Raw genomic sequence first — 24,840 nt, forward strand, 5'->3', positions numbered from 1 at the left:
AAGATTACTGTTGTCTGAATTCCCTCATTAGGTTCATTTAGCTATCAATAATATTCTGGCATCCAAATCAGGATATTGTAATTAAGAGTCAGTAATTCAGATGGCAGAGTTAAAAGAAGAGCTTATCAAAACACTGATAAAATGGAAACATTTTTTGATGATGCAAGTGCAAAATATAGATCAATCATCTGAAAGAAAAAGGATTGCTTGTTTCTGCTTTGAATATTTCATTTTGACTTGGCATTTAAAAACAAAACAAAACCTGCTTCAGCTTAAGATGTCACCAAGTTCTTCAAGATTAAATCTCCCTGGCAGTGTAATTACCTACTAGATTGATACTGCTTTCTGCCTATTCCCACTGTGATTTATGCAAAATCTCATTCATCTGCAAAGGTGTCAGAAATTAATGAATTGTTTCACCTCAGAAAAAGAATAAATGGATGTTACTCTGAGTCAGGTCTAATTCTGCCTCATAAAACAAAATCCCACATCTCTTAATGGCAATCCTATTCAAAAAGCAGCTTCAACATGGGAGGTAAATCTACTTTCTGTGATGAGATACCTGACAATCACAACATGGAACAAGAGGAAGAGCATCTCATAGGGCATGAGGGAAGGAAGCGACCAGCAAGGCAAGAACAACACAGGGTTTCATTTTGATATGGCTTTGTGGACATCCTTCCATTTGAAAGAAGATGCTATAATAATATGAACCTAGTTCTGAATGCAGTAGGAAAACCAAACAAACAAACAAACAAACAAAAAAAACACAACCCAAAAATCCAAAAAAAAAACACTCAACAAACCAAATAGTCTAAAGCATTCTCTGTGTATCTTTAATTCTCCATGGTTATAATTATGTTCATAACAAAGAACAGAGTGAAATAATACTGCTAAAACAAGTTCTAGAAATTAAATCTTGATCTTTCCTTTTTACAATCAACAACCTGGAACCTTTTCATCTAAGTCCAGATGACACTGTCTGAGTGAAGAATCCACTCTCTCACTAAGCCAGTCTTCTTGTGTTTGACTTAATTCCACCCAAAATGGCTGCAAAAAGATGTTGAATAAGTTAGTGATTTGTAGGAAGTGCTGGATTGCACATTGTACTGAAATAAAAGAAGTATTGTAGTTCTATATCCTGCAATTACATGTCAATAATAGTCTTGCTAGAAATACAGCCCAGAAATAACTACACACCAGATGTCAAATAAAATCAATCCAGACAAAATTCAGGATGATATTAATATTTATATATTTTTATATATTTATATTTTTATATATTTATATATATAAAAAAAGACAGTTGCAAATATTAAGCAACAAATCACTGTGGGTTTTTTGCTTGGTTTTGCAAAAGGGCTTCATTTTTTTGTTATAAACAGATAATCACATTAACTGCACAAGGCCTTGCTGCTTTGTAGCTAAAACACGTGCTGCTGGTTACTGTTAGACACTAGAGAAGACAGAACGTTTCAATGAAGGGTCTAGTGTCTGGACCACGTCCTGTAAATTGTCAAACAGTAACACTTGAGCAAGTTCTATATGAACAGGGATCCCAGCCTGGACTTAGGTCTGCAGGTTTGGGCATACTGACTGCCTCTCTTTGCCCAAAATCATTTGATTTTTCAATGAACACTTTCCATCACCACAAGCTACACTCCAGGCATGGATCAGAAAAGCCCATCTATTGAGCAAAAGATGGAGTTATACTTGGGAAATAACTCCCATTTTCAGAAGAATCTGATTTTTTTTTTTTTTTCTTGTAGAAAGTGAGTTAGTTTAATTTTTAATCCATGCAAACTATGAGAATTATCTTCCAAATATGACCTGACTACGAACTGGGGTAGGGGTAGTACTATCCTGGAAGGTTTGGCAGGGGATGGCACCAGTACTACTTTTAGAAAGGAAAGTGGGGTAGGATTCTTCAAAGGCTCTTTGAGTCTTTTACCTACTGGAAGAGAAGTATCAGTCAGATGACATGTAAGATCACGTATGTAGGGACCTACTACTAACACCTATACACGAGTGTTTTGTCTTCAGCATGAGGATTAAATTCAGAAAGGCAAATACCTAGTAAGCACTAGTAGTCCATCTCCTGCATGTGTCTCAAACATGTAGCTTTCAGAGCCCAAAAAGCAGTTTGTGTAAAGATGGCTAGAAACCTCTAGTGCCTCTGGGGCAGCCCTGGAGACACGTTCAAGCAACACCACCCCAGAGGTCAGACAGGGCGTTTGTTGTCAATTTTCTTCATAAGGTCTGTAACCCATGATCCAGAAACACTCACACACTCTATTTCATCATCCCAGTACAAAGTTGTGTTCTTTCTGTCACCATGGAACAGGGATCTTTAGCCTTTTGAGACAAGGCTATCAACTTCTTACAGCAAGGCACTCATATTTCAGAAACAAAGTCAGCACCACCCCATGATTAGCATCGAGATTACCTTATATGAACCATTACTCAGGAGTAATATTTGGGTTTAGAGTTCAAAGGTGTCCTGGCTTCAGCTTTAACAGTTATTTTTCTCCCTCTTAGTAGCTGGTGCAGTGCTGTGTTTTTGACTTTAGCCTGGGAACAGTGCTGATAACACACTGATGTTTTCAGTTGTTGCTAAGTAATGCTTACTTAGCTTAGTAATGCTTACTTACTGTTTAGTCTCATGCTCTGCCAGTGAGGAGGGGCAAAAGAAGCCGGGAGGTAGCAGAGACAGGACACCTGACCCGAACTAACCAAAGGGGTGTTCCATACCACAGCACATCATCCCCAGTGTATAAACTGGGGGGAGTTACCCAGAAGGCCCAGACCACTGCTCAGGTCAGGCTGGGTATCAGGTGGGGGATGGTGAGTAACTGTATTGTGCATCACTTGTGTTTTTTGGTTTTTCCCTTTCTCCATTTAGTTTATATTCTCTCCCCTTGTTGTTTCCCTTATCATTATTATTATTGGTTGTAGTAGTAGTGGTTTTGTGTTATACCTTAGTTACTGGACTGTTCTTATATCAGTCATGGAGAGTCTGCTCTCCAGCTGTGTGGATTGTTGCAGATTTTGACCTGTCCTGACGATACAGTCAGAAACATTCGCAGGTGCTTCATTCCATCATTGTAATTCCTTTTTAGCATCAATTAGCAAGAAATTCTCTGTGTTGCCTTCAGGACCACAGAAGGCAAAAGCAGACTGGCACATTGTTTCAGCTTTAACTAACCCAGTAAAATCTGGTCAACTGATCACCCTGGAGGAACTGATGATTAGAAATAATTACCCATCATTAATTTACCTGCACCCAGACGTGTGATTTTTACAGATACAATTTCATTCCATATTGATGCATAGAAGGAGTTTATTTTCAAATTTGTAATAATATAGTGTTTCTGTCGACAAGAAATCTTGTCTGTAATTTGCACACTATTTCATGGTATGATTATACAGATTAATGCTTATGGTACACTTTCTTAAAAAATAATTCAGAGCACTCAATGCTTAAGAACTACTGTAAATGCTTCAAAAGAGAAGTGAAACTATCAGAGATGTCTGTTCTGTTTTCATAGATGCAGTCATCACCAAAACAGATAAGCAAAATTTGCCAAGTGGAAGAATTGTTTGCTTCTGTCCTTCAGAATCAAAGAACCCTGAACAGTATTACAAAGGCTTGAGACTATCAGTTACCTCACAAATATTATAGAATATAACCAGATCACTTCATCACACTCATTACTGGGACTACCATAATTTAAAGTTTTTTGCACTCTTCTAATAAAGTAGTTTAATTTGAGTAGATAAGGCCCTGAGATTTGACATTTAAATACTTGCACTACAAAGATGAATATTAAGTTCATATGAACTAGAGAAGTAGAGCAATTTAAGGCTATTACATTTTCACTAATGAAACAATCAGTAATGACTTTAGTTTCAACAAATTGCTGGACTGCCATCAAAATACCAAATTTAAAAACATTTCTCAGCCTAGAGTTTGTAAGTTTTTAGAAAAATAAAATCTTGAATTTTCTCTCATTCTGATCCCGCATTTTGCCTCCTCTTCAGCTTAATCCAGATGCCATTATTTGGGCGAAGAATCAGTCCTCCAGTTACACCAAGCTCTTCCGGCTTTTGACATGATTCCACCCAAAAGCGTCGCAAGATGAGAGCTAGAAGAGCTTTCTCCTCCATTTGTGCAAAACGCTGACCTACAAATTACAGGGTAGTAAAAAAATAAAGATGCTATTGTTGGGTTGTATCAACAGTTGCTGCATTTGCATGCTCACAATGATACCCCATGGAACACAGAAGAGCAGGAACTGTGCCTTGAGAACAGAACTTGATTTAGGTCAAAACTGGATGCTCAATCTAGTACTTTTACCTGCATGACAACTCTGGCTTTCCTAGCACAATTCACAGCCCACCTTCCTTCCCAAAGTACACAGAACTCAAACAACACAGAGTCAACACTTTACATGGAACTAATACAAAACACAGCCTTGTCATGTCTCTTGGATGGACTTGATAGGAGGGAATGGATGACAGGAGAAGATGCAGGAGAGGATACAGCACAGGGACTGTGAGAAGAGACAAATCCATATTTGCAGAGGAGCAAAGGAGATACAACTCCAACAGAATGACAGACATACCTTCCTTCAATGAACACTTAAGCATCACACACATCAGTGACTTGGTAACACAGAGGGCAAAGTTCATTTTACACTTCAGAGAAAGGTGGAGAAGGAAAAGGGAAAACAGAGAAATGTGAGGGAAAGCAAACAGTGTCACTATAATCCAGTCAGCTCATTTAAACTACACTGAAAATAGGATCAGGACACAAAACTCAGTGCTCAAAACTTTTTCTGTTCTCCCCTCTGTATAAGATGTACAGATGGGTATCTGTACAATTGTACACAGTGATTTATTTCTGCAATTATATTAGTGAATCATGTCTCCTGCACATGTTCCTGTACACCCAGGAACTAGACATGTAAAATTAGACTCCTCTTTGAAACATGGGAAAATCTAGTCTGCTGGTTTTATGGGAAGAGTACCTACTCCCAATAAGACTAATTAAAAATAAACTAACAAACTCCAACAACTCCACCCCCCAAAAAAAGATAACAAATAAAACCAAAAAACCAGAAGAAATCAGATTTCTTGTTTTGGAAGTAGCATGACAATTGCTGAATGTTCCCCACCTGCACTTAAGATCAGTGAAAGGAACAGTCTTTTTATGTGTTCTGCTATATTAATAACAATGCCCCTACTCTGAGCTCAGCCAAATGCCAAGTATCTCAGTGCCACCTGATGAGCTAACAAGTTCTAGGATGCCAGCAAAAACACCAGAGCAACAATGGCGTAAGAAAGAGGGAAAGAATACATCAGTTGCAGACTGTACCTTTGGGACACCCAGCTGAGAACATGAGATAAACAGATGAGTTGTTTACAGAGCAAAGCACGCACAGGAGATCTGCCTTCCCTCACTCTGTCTTGCAGGCACTGAGAATCAGAAATTTGGAAGCAATCCTATCCTAACACAGGAGCCCATTAACATGCTGCCAGGCTGCATAGGCAGTGAGTGTCTATCATCATGATAGACATTGGCCCTGGGAAGAAAGGAAACCCTGAGGAAGAATCAATGTGGCAGCTCAAGCACCATGCTTGCAGGGGAGACACTGCCCAGAATGTGGGGCGGAGCTGAAGCAGCAGCTTCGGGGAGAACAGGACATGAGCAGCAGGCATATCAAAACTTACATTTCTCATACACATGCTGCTGCCAGTTACCATGCTACACACAGCGTTTCCTCTTCAGTACATACCAATGCAGTTCCTGGGACCAGCTGAGAAGGGCACATAAGCATATGGGTGCCTTCCCTTGCAATTTTCAGGCAAGAATCGCTCAGGCTTGAATTCCTCTGGGTCAGGGAAGATCTCAGGGTCTCTATGCAAGGCATAAGTTATAACAACAACATTTGTGCCTTTTGGTATTTGATATCCTCCTAAAGAGAAAAGGAAAAGGGTTAAAACAACAGCAAATAAGTGACTTTCTATACACAACAGCACAATGAAAAATAAAACAATGCTGCCATTTACTTGGGAAACACTTTGGGTTGATGCTAGCAGGATAGGACTGGCAGACTCAGGACACTACTTACTAATAGAGCAATCCTCTCTCAAGGCACGGGCAAACAGCGGAACTGAAGGGAAGAGCCGAAGGGATTCTTTCAAAACACACTCAAGGTATCGAAGCTCCTTCAAATCGTCCATTGTAACAGGACGCTCAGTGTTGCCTGTCCAAAAAGAAATAACGGGATGAACAAGACCAAAAATCCCCATTTTTGGTCCAACAAACTCATCCCAGCTCCCTCCAGGAACTTTCATCATGCACCAAGACTACATAGAAGAAGGTGCTACACATTGACTAAACATGCATGCTTTGCCCCAAGGACATAAGGTTGGTTGTACTCTCCTACAGACCTTCTGGCATGCATCCCAATCACCTCTGGCTATTGAAAGCTCCAGAAGTGCCACAAGGCATGTTCCTACCTCCCCTTCTATATCTAGGCTTATAATGTATCACATCCCCACTCAGAAATGCAACCACCATCACAACCACAATGAAGGGGGAAACCAAAACATACCAAACACCTCATCCAGTTCTTTGTGAACCTTCTTCTGGGCTTCAGGATTACGTCCGAGTAAGTACAGGGCCCAATTCATACCAGCTGCTGTTGTATCATGGCCCTAGAGGTCCAGATTTACAAAAAGACATTCACTTCAACACCATTCCTGTGCACAAGTAAGTTTTGTAAATATGTACATATGCAAGCAGTAAATGATAGACAGTGACAACTATTACTTCCATGACCACGAAAAAAAAGACCAAAACTCTACCCAACATGCTGATTATCAGGATGTAAGACAACCCATGATTCTGTCAGGCTGAAAACTGAACAAAAGGGAAAAGTGCTGAAATAACCCAAGCAAATGAACCTCTCCTCTACCTTCCAGAAGTTGCATGAACCATCAGGATATCTACAAAATGAAACAGATGTATATGCACCTTTTGATTACTGAGGGGCCAATGACTACCACAAGGGAAATACAATGGACACAATCTGTAACCTTCACAAATTATCCAAAAGAGGGTCTAATGAGACACAGTACCGTGACCGTAGGAGGGAATACTTTTTCATCTCCTATGAAAAGGGGATCAGCTACTACTGTTCTCAGCACCTCATGAAAACTTGGAAACAAAGGGAAGGGGAAGCAAGAAAACAAAACTAAACAAACACCAAAACAAATAAACAAACACACACAAAAAAACCAAACAAACCCCCAAACCAACCAACAAACAAACAATCAAACAAAACCTCCCCCCCAAAAAAAAACGGGAACAAAAAAGGGAAAAGTTGACCAAAAAAGGGATTTTGGTTCTAAAAAGGTGGACTTGCTGGGAAGTTCAAGATGCTTCACCTCTTCAAAGTCCAGCTAGAGAGTAGTACAGGAATGTTAAGATATAACCTAGAGAAGCTTTCTTCCCATCAGCAGTAATACGTCTCTGAATTAAGGTTTTCTGAGATGGAATGCAGGTCCACATAATGGAGGTTTGTGGAAGACTTGTGAAAGTCTTGTTTAGATCCTTCACTAGACAGGGAACCAGACGTGGGAAGACAGTACACCAATCCACAGCTGATGACAGAACCAGGAGGTTACAGTCAACTTGGCAAGGGACAAGTGTGAGGAGAACTGATAAAATGCAAGGCAAAACACTAAAACCATTTAGAGCTCTCTTTCACATTAATAAGGTTTGTAACAGGAGCTGAGAGCCCATGGCCCACGTCAGCTATTAAGCTCTCACTACTTACCTGCTATCATGAGTACAGCCTGCTCACACAGGCAGGGCCTGCCACATATATATTGTCCAACATTTTGCCAGGGTACTGGATCAAATGTTTCTATCCTTCAGTAGTTTCTGTCCTACAGAGATTTCCTCTTAGGCTTCCAGGGTTAAAATTGCTTCATACTAAAAGCAACCTCCTGAACTAAGGAAGAGTCACTACCTGCAAATGGTGAACCTCAGGATCTCAGGTTCTGGGGAGAGACGAAAAAAAGGAAAAAAAAAAAAGGGAAAAAAACCCCCGAGGCAAAAACCCCCACAAACAAACAACCCCCCTCCCAACCAACAAACCAATGGGTTCCTTGGGTACCTCAAACATGAAAGTATCCACTTCCTCACGAATATCATTGTAGTCCAACTTCTTCCCTTCATCATCTGTTGCATTCAGCAGCATGTCTAGGAAAGCTTTTCTCTTTCTGGACCCACTTTCTTCACAGCTGCCATTAGTATCATGTTTCTTTTGCTTGGCATTTTCAAGTTCTGCAACTTTTTCTGCAATGACCTGAGATTAGAACCATTAAATTGGATACGATGCATGCAGCACATGTGCAGTTTACATCACACAGGTTTGTCCTAACCTTGAACAGCTTTTGTGAGACTAAGAAAATAGATAGTCAAACCATGCAAACAACTCATTGATCACCAAGAAGTGCAAACACATCCAGAAAATCTGGAAAAAGCCAGTTGTGAAGGCCAACATTACTGACAGCAAATCACAACACATCACCATGATTTGAACAGACTTACCATGAAGAAGACAGTCTTTATCCAATAACTAAGGAAAGGATGACAGACTGAAGAGAAGCCAGGACACTCCACAACCCTACATCCGGACTACACATAGCATAGCTGGAACTACTATACTAATGCTTCTCAAATTTTCTTCAGTATGACAGTAATGCTTGAGCTTCCCTTTTTAGGTTGAAACACAGCCTCAGTGACAGAGATTTCACGCTGTCACCACCATTGTAACAGCAAAACAAAACCCTTCAATAAACTGGTATTGCTCTCAGCAACTACAACATAATTTAAAAATAAAGGCTGTAGAGTATGTAATTCTATTGAAAGAAAGCACTGAACAGAAAAAAAATTACTGTTATATACACACACATTGTTTCCCTCACTGAATGTATACATATGAAGACGCATCTGAACCACCTTTTGTCTCAGTGATACATTAGGTGATGTTATTACTTACTGCTCCCTTGTCTTCCAAGGGATATTATTATTTACTGCTCCCAAATTTTCTAAGATTTGGCTTCTTATATCCAGTGCACCAGCCCATCATGGAAAAAAAGCAAGTGTTACCTTCAGTCCCTTTATGAACCTCTCTTGTGCCACACTGCTGTAATTCCCATTAAAAAGAAGCAAAACATGAACTACTCAAAAACAATGCAATGTGGATCATTATATGTAGTGAAAATTCAGATATTATTTCCTTTGTTGTGGGCATTGATAAAATGACATTGTGGGATACACACATCTCTTTCAGGGAAAGCAGCTTCTCTGGTAAGATTTTAACAGTAGATTTCGGAAGGCAACCACTGGCAAGAATAGCATGGGAATTAATTGGTGAGAGAAAGGAGTGTTACATGCACAGTCCAATATGGTGATAGAATGCTGCATTTTATGCCAAGTCAGTGATATATGCTTAATGGTTTCTGTGTCAAAGCATCTTACTGCTGATGTGGGGACTTCCATGTGTTCTCAGCAGTTCTCCAAATAGGGGAAAATGAATACAGACTTCAATTTCTAAGAGCTGGACCAAGTGGTATTACCACACAGAACCTTATGCTTACTGCTACAGACCTGGCAGTGAGCTGTTGCAGGCAATTCAGTTGTGGAGGATCTGGGGCAGAAAAAGAGTTTAATGAATACATGTTGTTTGTTTTGGTTGTCAAGGACCTGCAAGTCCTGTTACTCCCTTGGAGTTGTATACTCCTTTGCTTAAATACAACAGAGCCTCTGACAGCGAAGTCAGCTGTTGTCTTCTTTTCAGGGAATTCCTCAGCATCCAAACAGAGAGAGTGTTCTCCCTTTAATATATGCATATTAAGGGGGCTGAGCCTCACCATCATTTAGAAACTCTACTGAGTGCAAGTCTTCATTCCAACAGCTAAAATGTACCATTAAAAAAATAAAAATAAAAAAAAAATCTATACTGTATCTGTAAAATTGTGAAGGATCTTGAGGTTCTTCTCATGCTCTCTTCCTTCCTTGAACAGCGAATATACAAGATCAGGCCAAAGCCACGGGCTCATCTGTCGCTGTTGGATTAGATCACTCATCCTAGGGACACAATAATTACATCATGTAACATTCCTTGACCAATAAAAAAAACCCCAAACCCAAATTTACAGCACACTTTCAAGAACAACAACAACAAAAAAGTTCTACTTCCCCCAGTGAAGTGTAGCTTAACATATTGTGTGGGTTTAAACCCATTCATCTGAAGGGAAGGCTGTTCATATTTGTTTCCTGATTTTAATTGTCATCTGTCCCAGCATCACCATGATTTATATTGTTATGCATTGATCTCTGAGAGTGTGCTCTCAGTTGGAATCCTCCAGTGAAACAGACATCTTCAGCTCTCCAGTTCAGTCCTACTCCACATCAGTAAAGCATTGACCATGATGAAAAAGATACATACATCCTGAAAATACTACTCATGTCAGGGAGGGTTCCAAAATATCTGCCCAAGACCTCAAACAGCCCTCTGAAAGCATTATATTTCTACTTGACTGTCCAGACAATACATATGCCAAACAGCAAATGGAAAGTACTTAAAGAACATGAAAATTCAAGTATGCTCAAATAGAACTGGAGTACATTTGGAAGGGCGGACTGTCATTGCTATTCAGCTCTTGCACATACTTTTGGCTACAGAAAGAGACTTTGAGGAGTAATTATTAAATTTAGGCCAACTTTGGGCCCACTTGCGGTACAGTTTGGGAAAGACCAAGCAATCGATGACAATTAAACCCTCTAATTCCACCTCTTTTTTGTTATACACCTGTCCCAACAAGCCCCATCAAAGTCTAGGGGTGAGATCATAGAATTACTTAGGTTGCGAAAGACTTTTAAGGTCATCCAACCTTTAGGAGTCCAACTATTAACTTAGCACTGCCAAGTCCACCACTAAACCATGTTTCTAAGTGCCTCACCTACACTTCTTTAAAGTACCTGCAGGGATGGTGACTCAACCACTTCCCTGGGCAGCCCGTTCCAGTGCTTGACAACCTTTTCAGGGAAGAAATTCTTCCTAGCTTCCAATCTAAACCTCACCAGCACAATTTGAGGCCATTTCCTCCTGTCCTATTGCTTGCTACCTGTGAGATGACCCACTTCACAACCTCCTTTCAGGTAGTTGTAAAGAACAATTATATCTCCCCTACTGTCTGACTCTTTTTCTCCAGGCTAAACAACCCCAGTTCCCTCAGCTGCTCCTCATAAGACTTACGCTCTAGACCTTTCATCAGCTTTGTCGCCCTTCTTTGGATATGCTCCAGCACCCCAATGTCTGTCTTGTAGTGAGGGGTCCCAAAATGAACACAGCATTCAAGGTGCAGCCTCACCAATGCCGAGTACAGGGGGATGATTACTGCCCTGCTCCTGCTGGCCACATTGTTTGTGACACAGTCCAGGATGCTGTTGGCCTTCTCCGCTGCCTGGGCACAAGCTGGCTCATGTTCATCTGTCAATCAGCACAGGAAGATAAGGGGAGTGGTAGTAGTAGTTTTTGAGTGTTTCATTTATTTCAGGATTGGGATATTTACTGAGACTTGAGGGTATGAACTCAATGTTGCCCCTGTGTACCAGCTTGTACTGAAATATAGTGCATTTTACTGAGGCTTGGGGCATTTTTGTGGGAGAACTGAGTTTGTGGCTCACAGCAGATGAACTCTTGACATCAGAAGCATCAACTCCAGCCCAACTACAAAGCAGCCAAGGAAAATGTCCATTTACCTGTAGATAGCACGAACATAATCAGAATCCTTATTCTCCTGAGCGCCGACATTCTTGCCCATTGCTGTTTCTGGGAGGAGGAAATCATCAATGGTTCATGAGTACAAAGTGGAATGCACAGTCCCTGTACACAATAAGCTACTACTGCTCTCAGGTTCTGATAGTCACCACTTTGTCCTTTGAGCAGGTGAATGCACATATCCCTTTCCAGGTAATGAGCTTGCTTTATATTTACATTCCCAGGAACTCTGATCCTCAACACAACCTCACTTCTGACTGCTACCTCTGCCCCGCCCATCCCACAAACTCACCTGCTCAGATGCACACAAGACACCCTAGGGAAAAGGATGGCCTTAGGAGGACAGAAATTCATTCACACAATGTGCAGCAACATTCCTTTTCAACCGCCTCCTCACACAACACATGAGGCACAGCTGTATTCATGAGTCCCTGCATCATTCACAGCCTCACTGAATAATAACTGATAATGATAACTGAAGAGGACTTACCACAGATGATATCAAGGGCACACAGAGTGATGTCCAGAAAGACATCAAATGGTTCCTTGTCAACATGTTTCTCAAGTTTCTCCAATAAAATAGCTCCTTGTTCATTCATAACCTCAAGAAAGTCAGTTAAGATTGCAAAGTGGAATGTGGGAGTTATCATCTTCCTCCGCAATCGCCACTTGTCTCCGGTGCTGCAAAATTAACAAGGAGAAGGAAAGGTTAAAAACTCCAAGGCAAAAATAAAATCATCATCATCACAGGAAGTATACGGTAAAAACTGCAGCCTGAAACACATTCACAGACAGACATCCTGTAGATTGCTCTTCAAGTTGTCCATAGCACTTCCTAGAATAGAAATATTTCTTGCTCCAGCTCTCTCCAAAGCACAAACTACCATTTCTACAGCTGCTCTCAACAAAAAGAGATGTCAACAAGCCCTCAAGCAATACAGCCTTTGGTTGCTCAGTGTATAGGCTCTTTTCTATAGAAGAATGGAGTAGAAGCCATCTATAGGACAAACCAGCTATTTAGGATGAAGACCTCAACTAATTGCATTGTCTTTGTGAATCACCACCCATGCAGATCTTCATCCACTCACCAGGAAATGAGGATTGCAGAGAACTAAAGTAGTCCACAGACATTACCCAAATGACTGCCTCAAGGTCTGGTTCCTTTATATCATAGTCCGATTGCAAAGCACAAGGAGTTCACTTCTGAGGGCCCCAAACTGGCAACAAAGCTCCACTGCTAACAGGAGGACCTTGACCTTCTCATAGAAACATAGAAGAGGCACAAAGGCATCAGAAGCACTCTACACTTGCCTTGCTGACTCTTTAATATCTGCATCACCCAGACCAAACCCTACTTGACCATCCCAAGACCAGAGGATGACAAACCCTTACATCACTGCTCCTTCCTTTCTTCACTCCTGACTTGCACTCTCACCCAGGCTCACCTCTTACAAGCCTCCACTTCATGAGGGAAATGAAGGACAGAGTTAAGATATTCCCCCATCTGACCCCAAAGTATCACCAATCTCAGGCCCATCCTACTGGTTTGCAGTGCCACCAGTTGAGATAAGAAATGCACACAGTCACAGTTCTGCCACAGTCCAACCACTTCATGTACATCACAACATTCAAAACATCCAGCCCATAGCACTGCAGATTAAATGACACCATTTGCCATAGGATACAACCTCCCAAAATCCACATTCATTTCAAACCTCTGGACAAAACACAACAATGGCCAAATTTGCCAAGAAACACATTATGCCAAAAGATTTTTATATCAGACATTAGCTTCTAAAGAGAAATCAAGACCACCACAAGGAATAAGAGTTCTACAGGTATCATCTTCATCTCTGTCCAGAGATACACAGAGCATTCCTGCCACCAAGTCCTCTTACTGTCATATACCCTGCAGATTCCAAAAGGATACCAAGACGCCTGCAATTCACGATACCTTGTCAGAAGTCCAGTGCCCAGCCAAGGCTGCAGGAATCTGTACATGTATGATTTTTCAATATGCTTCGAGCTGCTCAGAATGACCTGTTGGGGGAAAAAAAAAAAAAAAATGAGAAAAGCTAAAAAACATTGCTTGCTAGATGGAAAGAGATTTCTGCAGCTAAGATTACTTCACATAAACTCAGCTCCTCCATAGAAATGCCCCAAGCCTCAGTAAAATGCACTATATTTCAGTACAAGCTGGTACACAGGGGCAACATTGAGTTCACACCCTCAAGTCTCAGTAAATATCCCAGTCCTGAGAAACAAATTAAACACTTGAAAACTACTACTCCCAGTCCCCTTATCTTCCTGAAGAAGATAAATTTGTGTTAAAGCCACAGGCAGAGCTCAGAGAAAACCTAACGGTTTTTAGCCTTAACCAAGCTCACAAGAAGTACCATCTTTTCAATAAACACTCCAACAAAGAAACAACTCTATCTTCCCAGTTCAGAGACAATCATTGTCATAACAAAACTAACAACTATATTTCATGCCATCAAGGCAGACCCACCAAGTTCTAATGCAGCTAGACACAAGGTGCTGCAACCTGCATTTCATAATGCTCTATCCCGGTATCAGTGGTCCAATCTTCCCTGGTGGTTGCTTCTCTGTTCTCATCTTGAGAGCAGAAGCTTTCACACAAAGCTGAAGGAGACGCTTCTTCATATAAAACCTAGTGAGTTTGTGCTTTCATTTGCTGGCCATCTTCAGTATTTATTTTTTCTATGGCTAGACTTTTTCTACCCTTCCACTTTCACCCTTTCTCTAGCACTGGGTCAATGACCATCTCAAGTAAAATCAGTCCAAGAACTTTTTTTTTCTTTTTTGCAAAAATTACATTGAGACAATAGAAACTGACAGTTTGGACACTGCTTTGCGTGTTAGTAGAATAGACAGGAGACTAGCACACTCACCTCCACACTGTCAGGGTGATACAAAACCATGACAGGCAATGGTCCTATCCAAAGTTTCAGCAATGGCCAGCTCCTGAACTCTTCAACATAAGTTTGTAGCTGTTTAAAAAAACCTGGAATGAAAAAAGCAGATTAGAATTTTTTTTAAAGGTTTTGCTGAATAAGCAGGACTTGTGTAATGAACTGTTTTTTACCATATGCCCTGTAATTATGTTTTTATTGTAGTTTTATCTTGCTACTACGACCAAGCAGTGTATTTTGTACCTAGCTATCAGCTCTGTTGGAGAAGTGTTTCTTTATAGCTGCACCTTTGAAAGCACTCTACTCTAGAGAAACCCCTCCTAGCTGTAGATAAGGCATCTTGATTTAAGCAGTCTCCAAGAACTGTAGCATGGGCCTTCTGTATTGCAATGCTCTTCATAACAGTTAAGAGACAAATCAAACTTTATCAAGGCTATGCTTAGGTTTTGGCTTATCTGACACTAGCCAAAATGCTAAGACACTTCTTTACTTTCCAAATACAGCATCAAGCCTTTTCCCACCTGAAGCCTCACTGTCAGGTACCACATCTGTGGTGCACATATAAGTGATGTCATGCACAGTAGTGGCAGAGCACTGCACAGAAATCAGTATCACTTGAAATGTCCAGTTTCTGATAGCTGGACTCCAGAAGAAAATCTTTGGAGCCCTTACACCAGCTTTAGACAGCTGGCTGCTCCAACTTAAACTCCACTCTTGTCCTTTTAGAAACCTTATTGAGCGTAAAGTGGGCCACTTATAGGGCCACTGTGGTTTTGGCAATTCAGATGTTCCCACCTTTAAGGGCACAGACTCACATGATTATTAACACTACAGTTCACCTGAGACATACCACTGCTACCCAGCCACGAGCTGGACTTCATACCAGTGAGATCAGCAATCCTGCCAGTTCTCCACCCACGTTATTATCCACTTATCCAGTCTACATCTTGTCCGTTTAACTATACCAAAAGCATGGGAGGTGGTATAAAAGATCTTGTTGAATCAAATTCAACAAGATCCCTTGCCCACAGATCCAGCTATCTTATCGCAGAGGGCAACCACATTCACTTTGCAATTATAGAGGAGGTGGCAGCTATCAGGATGTTCAAGGATTAAACATGCCTTTACCTTTCCAGAAACCACATTAAACAATACATGACTCCTTCTAAGGCCTCTGCAGAGCTGAAAAGTCAAAGGTTCCCCCCAAAAATGGAAAAAAGCCTAGTTTCCTAATAGATACCCAAAAAGCAGTCCCTAGTTATAGGTAAAGTTCTAATTACATCTCCTCCAAAAGGCTTAAGACTGTCAGATTATTTTGCTGTTTTTAAAACATTTTCCCTAACATCAGCATAATTAAAATATCACAATTTCACAGCTTTTTTCTACCTATATCAATAAATAAAATTGCCATCAGATGAAAACTCATTTTTCTTTCTGCTAAAAAACCTTCTCCTTTTTTCTAAAACCTATACTTCTTAATTGCTACGTATTTAATTGAAAATATTCTAACCCACAAACTCACTCATTTTTACATAACAAAAGGAGAACAAAGACAGGTGGTTATGGACTTAACTGAAGGACAGAGGCTATGCAACTCCTGCTAGCAAAGGAGATGACAGACTTCATACAACATAAAAGTTTCCACCAAATTGCTTTTTGGAGAGAGAAGCAATGGGTGTTTTTTTTGTTGTGCATGCCCATGCTGTACTTGTCCTTGGCTTTGCCGAGTTCCCGTGTTCCAGCTGCTTTCTCTTATGGCAGCATACCTGGAGGTATGGCACAGCCAGCAATGCATGTGCACAGAGCAGACCCTTATACACAGGCATCACAAAACACACCCAGAAGAATCTGCTGGTCTACTAACAGCACAGCCAGAGCCACTTTCACACCACAGACTCCTCAAGGAATATGCTCCTGTGCAAAACCAAGTACCAAATGAAAAAAAGAACATGTAACTCATTTGAGCTCTCTCAAACATCTGGCAAAAAGAAGGTACCGTTGATCAGTGCAAGAACAGAAAGGTTTGCTTTTGAGGGATGTACTGCAAATACTCAGCAAGTTCTTTTGCTTCTAATGCAGAAAGCTGAGGCATAACTAATTCTGAAACTGACCCAGCAATTCAGCATGCTAAAGTCCCTCACGCATGCTCACTTCAAAGAAGATAATTATTTAAAGAAGTATTTTTTCCTTTGCAAGCTAAATATTCATTTGGATCGCAGCCATAGGTACACAGTACTCTGCGCTGTGAAACAGCACTTTCTGAGAGAGCACAGCGCATTCTTCCCTGTCAGAAAAACAAACTCCACAGCATTCATACTCCACCCCACTGAGTCCAGCATCAGCATCTGGAAGCCACATTTAGACTGAACCTCCAGCTAATCTTTGACTGGTAACAACCCCACATTTATGCAGCATATCTCCTTTCCCTTCCCATTGCTCACTTTTCACACAGCTCCTCTGTTCAGGTTGCCCAAAGGCCCAGAGACACCTAAAGGCAATGGCACACACTACAACCACCCCAAGCCAGCCACGCTGCAATCACCCAAGCACCTCACCAGCACTGGCTCCTCCAGCAAAGCCCCACACAGTTCAGGGCCCTTCCCATACCTGGGCTACGGCATGAGCTGCCCTTACCTTCTCCCTTCCGCTCCATGAGCAGAGCATTTCCCAGCACAGGATAGCAGGGGCTGATACCTGGTATCGGCTTCAGCACCCACCATCGCCTCCAGTAATCCATCAGGGATGGCAGGGAGCTCACAGCCACAACTGCCGACAGCAGAGCAATGACCCCAGCCCCCAACTGCAGCAGCTGGGGTCCTCCTCCAGCTCCCTGCATGACCTCCATCACCCACTCCCAGCCTCCTGCTGCAATCCTTGATCCCTACAAGGGAACGAATGATGCTGGTACTCCCATACTCGACTTTGCCTTTACCCAGCTGAGTGTGCCAGGACCAAGGCACCAGAGCAGGAGGTGGAGCTGTCACACAGGTCCTGAGGGCAGCTTCCTGCCAGGAAAATAAACAAAGATCTAAAGGACACTTTGTGTGGAGAGGCTGCCTGCAAGCACTGCCTGACAGCGGAACAGCACAGGGAATCATGCTGTCTCCCTGCCCTCACTCACTTCTATTTCCCCTGCCCTCACTCAGTTCCCCTGACTCAAGTGAAGAATGAGGAAGTTCTTTGCAGGCCTGTGCAATGTCACAGAAAGAAAAGACACAAACTGCTGTCAAGAGAAAAAAAAACATCTTTTTGCTGCTTTGGGAAGGATGGGTTTTCTCAACATCGTGTCTCTACATCTGTTTTCAGGTGTGCAGGGCACACCATTTTGCCATACAGAACTGCTCCAGTGATCTTCAACATGATGCCTGAAGGGTTTCAAGTGCTTCAGATGGGGAGTACCTTCCCTCAGTTGGGTGGATGGCTGCAATGGTTTGCACAAACCATAGCCCGTACAGACCCACAATCAAGAGCAGCACTGCAAAGCATGCTCATGCTTCGTGGGTCAAAGAGCCTTTACTGATTTCACTGTTGAATGCTCAGTCACAGGCTAAAGGATGTCAGTAACACAACTGGTGGCACCAGCACCTGTGCCACAACTTGCAAAGTGCCTGGGCAGTAATGCCATACACACCATAGGCCCTGCTGCCCTTCCTGCTTCAGGAGGATCCAGGCTGCTGATTGCCTGATCTTCAAAGCCAACAATGCTCAAAAAACCCTTGTGACCAAACAGAAGTTTGGTGAAAAGACACAATGGCTTCATTCCCTGAATACACCACAGAAGTTTCTTACAGCCACTGTCATGTTTCTGCCATCTGCTTTGTACCAAAACTGACTGCACTGAATGCACTGGCATTTTTAGGAAACCAACAGCAACCACCTTAAGGTAAGAAACACAGAGAAAGCTCAGAACATCAGAAGCTAAGGAACGGCTAATGATCCTTGGCAGCAGAGGGGGAGTAAATTTTGGCACTTTGTTCCTGCAATTTCCCAGCAAACACTTCATCATAAATACTGTTGCAATTTTTTGCAATGTAAACAGCTGGAAATTAACTCTGTCATTCTTGCTGTTATTTGTAATGGTTTATGACAGAAAGCAGCAGATACATACCCTGTCTTGCTAACACATAAGTAAGCTATGTGCCATCAGTCCCCTCTTTTGTTCAGGTGACATCTCAGGAAGGAAGCATGCATGCAGGATTAAGAGGCTCACCTTTTGTAGAGATCAACTGAGTAATTATGCTTTCTTCGTTATAGAAAACCTTGCAGTTTGTTGCCTTCATGAAGCTGATAACTAGATGAAGTTGTTAATTATGATTCTGAGTCAAAATCTGTGTTTCTAACTGCTCATTACTCCTTCTGTAGGAAAAAAAATTAGGAACAGTGAAATAGCAGGGACAGGGTGGAAAGCCACAGGGAAAGCAGTAGGGAACATATCAGAACAAACATTGCAAAATCCCGTCAGCAGTTGGCAGTGGTAATGCTGATAACAAAAGGCAGCAACTGTACTGGAATGAGATACCCAAGAAAGAAGAAATGAGAGGTCTGGTATATGTGAGGCCTAATTACATCACTGAGACTTGCAATCATTATGAGCCTTGGAGGATGTTCTGTAGGAGAGAAGTTTTCTACCAGATTGTGATTAGCATTTCTTTTTCAGATGGAGAGCTACTTGCTCAGTGTTGAATTTCAGTTTGTGAATCTTTGCTTTTATAAATGCATTTAACAGAACAAATCTGTTTTTACTCAGCCTTTCACCTAAGTGGAAAGCCTACCTGCCCATACCAACAGAAGGCATGCATTCTGTCAGGCTATATCAGTCCACAGGCACAATGGCAACACAGACTTCTGCTGGTCCCTAGAATGCACATCTGGATTCTTTGATAAGGAAATCAACAAAGTCTTCATCACCAGCAAGAAAAACAAAGACCTAAAGCAAGGCTAAAATTAATCTTATACAACACAAGAACAAAAGAACAAACACATTCTGAAAAACTGTGATGTGCTCTTTACATTAGTTTTTTGCTCCAGCCAAGGCAAACCATGTTATCATCCCTTGCAAAACACACAGCATCCGCACTAAGCAAGAATAACCAGCCGCTAACTTAGCAATCACATTTAATTTGCAGTTAGGAAGGGTTTTTCTTAGGAACATGATTAAACTTTCTACATGATTTACTTGCACTGAAAAAGAAGTGCCAGACGATGAACAACTCTTCACTGTGTAGTCCCACTTCTGCCATTACAGAACCAAACCACTGCATATTCTTCATTTAGTCCACAATGTAATAAGTGCCATGGATGTTAAGCAACACATTTTGCTCATGTTCCTCTGCATTTTTGTCAACACATAGTACAGGCGGGAGCACTCATGAGAGCAAAAGTGTATTTTGGACAAACCGCTGAAGATGACGGTGCGAATTTCAAACACGTTATCTTGAAGAAACTGCATCAGACTGACCTGCAACTGTATGAAATCAACCTGCAACTTCAAAGCAAAAGCATTCGGCTTTCTCAGATACTATACCATAATATCACCAGTGAGTAAACTTAGCATAGCCGAAGAAAAATACTAAGCCAAGAAAGTAATTTAAAAATGCTTTCATTTACTCAAAAGAATGCAGCACTTGATGACCATTTACAAAAAACAGAACTCTGATTAACAGTACAGAAATAAACTATACATTACAAATGCTTTTCCTTGCATTATGAGTGCTTGAAAATTCCTAAAAAGCAGTGAGGAGAACTGGTATTAGTTCCCAAGCAGAAGAAACTGTTCCTGTTCTTAACTGCACAATTTGAGCAAATAATTGTTTCTTCTCCTCCCTTTCCCTTTCAACAGCTCTTAAACACATCTTAAACTGCTGTCTTTCTGATGGACAGAGGAATCCCTGACTGTGAATGCACTCAGCGCTGTTAGCCAGGGACCTGATCAGGGCTGTGATCTCTGGGCAGAATGCAATCCCAGTCTCCTCTTTGATCATCCTGTCTGGGTCTACACAAATAGTTATAACATAATGCTTTCATCAGTTAAGTACATATTTTCGTGTTAAAACTTTGAAGGCTTGGATATTTCAAAATATGATTAATTTGCCCAGTAACAGTCACTATTTTATATGGAATCTCAAGAAGTGGAAACAGTCTTACCAACTTGTCAGTATGCAGGTTCAATTGCTCAGCATCTACAAGTATGTTTGGCCTAGCAGGGAAAACATTACTTCCTATAAACAAAGTTTATCCCAGCTGTTCCCACAGTTAACTGACAATTGGAACAGCATAAGTACAAGCAATGAATTAATATCATCTCAAAAGAATTAAAGGAAGGAGAAAAATTTGGGATAGACAACATTTACAAGAGAGCAACTGCAGTAAGTGGACAGACTGAAAAATGGAGTAATGCTAAAACAGAAGTTAAGATAATATACTGCAAACTCCTGTTTAAAAGTATATATTTTATGTATGACTGATATTTGGATAGACTAGAACGTCTTGAACAGTGAGGAAACATGAAAAAAGTGGGAACAGGACTTCATGGTCTGAACATGACTTATTTGCTTCTATGGGAAGAATAACAATTCCCTAAGGAAGGACAGAAAAAGGAGGAATGCCTGAGAAGAAAGTGCAGCAGTAGCAGCATCTTGACACTGCAGAGTGGACACCTCAACCATTTATTTCATTTTGCTCTGATTTTTAATCTAACCTCTGGTCAGACAACTTTCAAAGAAGGCAATGCAGGCATCCCGAGGACTGAAAGGCTCAGCAGAAACCAGCATACTGCACATGTTCTTTGTTACACAAGATACTAGCTGGCAAATTTAGCAGTTCAATCTTCCATTCAGTGAAGAAAGGTTCTGTTTCTTCCTAAAATGGGTTAAGAAGCAGTCTGAAATCTCTTCCTTGAGGTTGGAGGATTTATCTGAAAGGATCTGTGCTAATGCTGTAAGCCTAGAAAAGATAAAATATTGTTTGTTAATTGTGGCAGAATCTGAAAGATGCTCCAAGATTGCATAAGAGATACTTCTATCAGCCTGCTTAGCTCAATGTTTGCTAACTCACCCTTATTCTTACATTTTCTATAATTATGCAAATCATATAATTGTTTAAACTTAAGGAACTTCCAAACAAATAAAAATTACATACAAGCACTCAAATATCTCAGGAACTTGCTAGTCAGCTTTATTGTAACCATGGAACGAAATTAACCACACAGGACTGCTTTCTTTTTCAGTGTTATAAATGAAAGTTGCAAATCAGTATTTATTTTCTCATTTTTCTACTTATGATAAAAATGCAAATTTTCAGTTTCATTTTATCCCACATTAAAAAGTTGACTCAGTGAATTTATATGGGGCCTAAAATAAAATTTATGTCATTAAACAGTTCTAACATGTATCCAAGTTGCTATCCTAGCAGCTGCAAAACATCTAGCCTGTGTACCACATACTCTTCCCATAACTGTAAATATGCTGAAATCTTTAAAAAAATATATATACTAAGATGAGGAGGAATCCTTTATCTTGCACATCATAAGAATGAAACAAAGATTTGCAGGATTCCTAACAGTCAGAGTAGGGCTGTCTCATACAAGTAAGAAGGAACTTGAAAAACAAACTCAAAAGGTCTTGCGCAAAGCACACCTGTTGTTCTTTGATGCCAAGATGGCTCTCCCTGAGCACTTCTTGACTGTATGATGGGTTAATAGGTTTTGCTGGCCTTTTGCCTTCCAAGCAGTTCTTACTTTGCCTGCCTATTAAAAATCTTTGACCTGTCCCTCTGTGGTTAGCAAAATCCATGGGAGTCAGTGATCTCTTCTGAGGTGTGCCTGTCTGTAAAAAGGAAAGACATATGTCCTGAATTCAGCAACAGCAGTCATTTTTCTCCTTCTTAGTAGCTGGTGCAGGGCTGTGGTTTTGACTTTCGGCCTGGGAACAGCACTGCTAACACTGATGTTTTTAGTTGCTGCTCAGTAATGTTTACTCTGACCAAGGACTTTCTGAGTCTCATGCTCTGCCAGGGAGGAGGGGAAGCCAGGAGGAAGCAGGGACAGGACACCTGATCCAAACTAGCCAAAGAGGTATTCCATACCACAGCACGTCATGCCCAGGATGTAGAACTGGGGGCAGTTACCGAGAAGGGCTGGATCACTGACAGGGTCAGGCCGGGTACTGGTCGACGGGTGGTGAGCGGTTGTATTCTCTTCCCTTGTTATTTCCCTTATCATTATTATTATTGGTGGCAGCAGTAGTGATTTGTGTTATACCTTAGTTACTGAACTGCTCTTATCTCAACCTTTGGGAGTTACATTCTTTCGATTCTCCTCCCCATCCCTCCAGGAGCTGGAGGAGGAAGAGAGGGGAGTGAGTGAATGGCTGCATGGCACTGAGTTACTGGCTGAGCTTAAACCATGACAACATACTAACGTTTATCTGCTGAAATAATTTGATTACAGTTTTTATGACCAAGTCCAGCAGTCGTACCAAGCTGCAAAGCTCTAAACAGTAGTAAAACTGCACACTTCTAGTGCATAGACAACCTCAAAGGAACTGTTTGATGCATTAGACTTGAAAAAATCTCTTCCTCAGACACTAATCCTGCTTCTCAAGGTCCCACACCCTCCCAAAGCCTTTTAACATTCTCCTCTCTACAAGCAGTAGGAATCCCTCTACATCAAAAATCAGGAGAGAACCAGTAAATGAGATCTTCTGTAGACTAACAGTGGGCATGAATGGAAGCTTCTTCAGTTTTCCATGTCCCTACTTGCATTGGAACATACCCTGAATGTGTGAGTTGTGTTGGGCCTTGAAAATCGATCAGTAACAACAGTTCTTTCTCTGAGTGGCCGTAGCTCTGTACTGACAGGCACTGCACTTGACACTCTGCTACGAGCATATCGTCCTCGATGCTGAGAGAATTAAAAAGAGCATTAAAAGAATGAAGCAATTGAATTGGTTATAATAATAATTTTTCTGTTGCCAAGCAAAACAAACAAACAAAAAATCAAACCCACAAAAGAAGAAGAAAAACATGCTTTCACTAACTGAAAGCACCAATTTAAGGTAATTTAAGGATATTCATGTTTTGTATCAGATTTGAGTGTTCCCTAATGCTAGTTTATAATTCCCAAAGATTTCTATTAATTAAAATAGTAGATGTTACACATGTCTTAATTCAAAATATTACTCAAAATAATTAAAAAAATTATTATTATATATCAACATGCCAATTTATTATTTCCCTATCCTTCAAAAATAAATATCAATCAGATTTATCTTTTTTTCCAGTTGGCATCCTTTTCTACTTCAGTCAGCGTAATTTTCTACTTCTTATAACCTAACATTAGTGAATAAAACACTGAAAAAAGGTAACCAGCCAACCAGATAGTAGCCTTGCACTTATTTGCCTCTGGATTTTTCACATACTTCTTTTTTAAACCAGATTTTTCTGTTGTCAGAGAAAAGTCTTTCCACCATGATGTGTTTGTGACCTGAGGTTTTAAAATGGCTTCTCTTGCATTCTAATAGTAACCCAATGCAACTCACATAAGCATGTTAAGACCATGTATTATGAACCAATACAACCTGTAAAACTGCTCATTTCAACCAGTGACAGAGAGCAATTTATTTCCAAATAGCTTGAAGTTCATCACAAGTACAAAAAACAAACACAACTTACAGAGTTCTGTTGCAGTCGAGGTACTGAAAGACATTTTTCAACAGCCTCCGAGTTTATTGGAGGTAACTTGTTCTGGGTGGTAGGTGCACAAGCAGAAGATAAACGATCCGAGCCAGCATCCCTACAGAATTTAAAGGATTCCTGTTTTAGGAAAATTCATATTCAAGACTTCTTTCCTGAAGTAATATGAAACTATTAAGCAGTACATTACTTTATGGAGCTGAGCTACAGAAAGTAACAGTACTTGATACAGCAACAAAACAAAAAAAGCAACAAATGCCTCTCCTCAAAAAACACTGTTCTGCTTGCTTTCTTTTCCTTTCTGAATTCTAGAATCAATAATAAATCTCAGGTTAGTTCTCAAGTATTTTGCA

The 24,840-nt window shown here is 40.8% G+C and overlaps 2 protein-coding genes across 2 annotated transcripts in view; both read right to left on the bottom strand.

Annotated features, from left to right (window-relative positions):
- Positions 1–4,008: 4,008 nt before the first annotated feature.
- On the bottom strand, positions 4,009–17,642 carry CYP4V2 (cytochrome P450 family 4 subfamily V member 2; the record flags this gene model as incomplete). Its single annotated transcript, XM_080631994.1, has 11 exons — positions 4,009–4,184; positions 5,799–5,978; positions 6,135–6,269; positions 6,621–6,723; positions 8,190–8,381; positions 10,042–10,168; positions 11,846–11,915; positions 12,355–12,545; positions 13,819–13,904; positions 14,777–14,889; positions 17,432–17,642. The coding sequence occupies 11 exons, from the start codon at positions 17,640–17,642 to the stop codon at positions 4,009–4,011; spliced, it is 1,584 nt and encodes a 527-aa protein (XP_080488120.1).
- Positions 17,643–21,665: 4,023 nt separating this feature from the next.
- Positions 21,666–24,840, bottom strand: part of FAM149A (family with sequence similarity 149 member A) — a gene marked incomplete at both ends in the record, with an annotated part of 30,971 nt that continues 27,796 nt past the window's right edge. The window contains 5 exon segments of the mRNA XM_080636400.1: positions 21,666–21,725; positions 21,727–21,731; positions 22,533–22,616; positions 23,552–23,696; positions 24,467–24,587. Of these exon segments, the coding sequence (XP_080492526.1) occupies positions 21,666–21,725; positions 21,727–21,731; positions 22,533–22,616; positions 23,552–23,696; positions 24,467–24,587 (415 nt within the window).

Source organism: Psittacula echo (assembly GCF_963264785.1).
Source record: "Psittacula echo genome assembly, chromosome: 1".
NCBI classification, from domain to species: Eukaryota; Metazoa; Chordata; class Aves; order Psittaciformes; family Psittacidae; genus Psittacula; species Psittacula echo.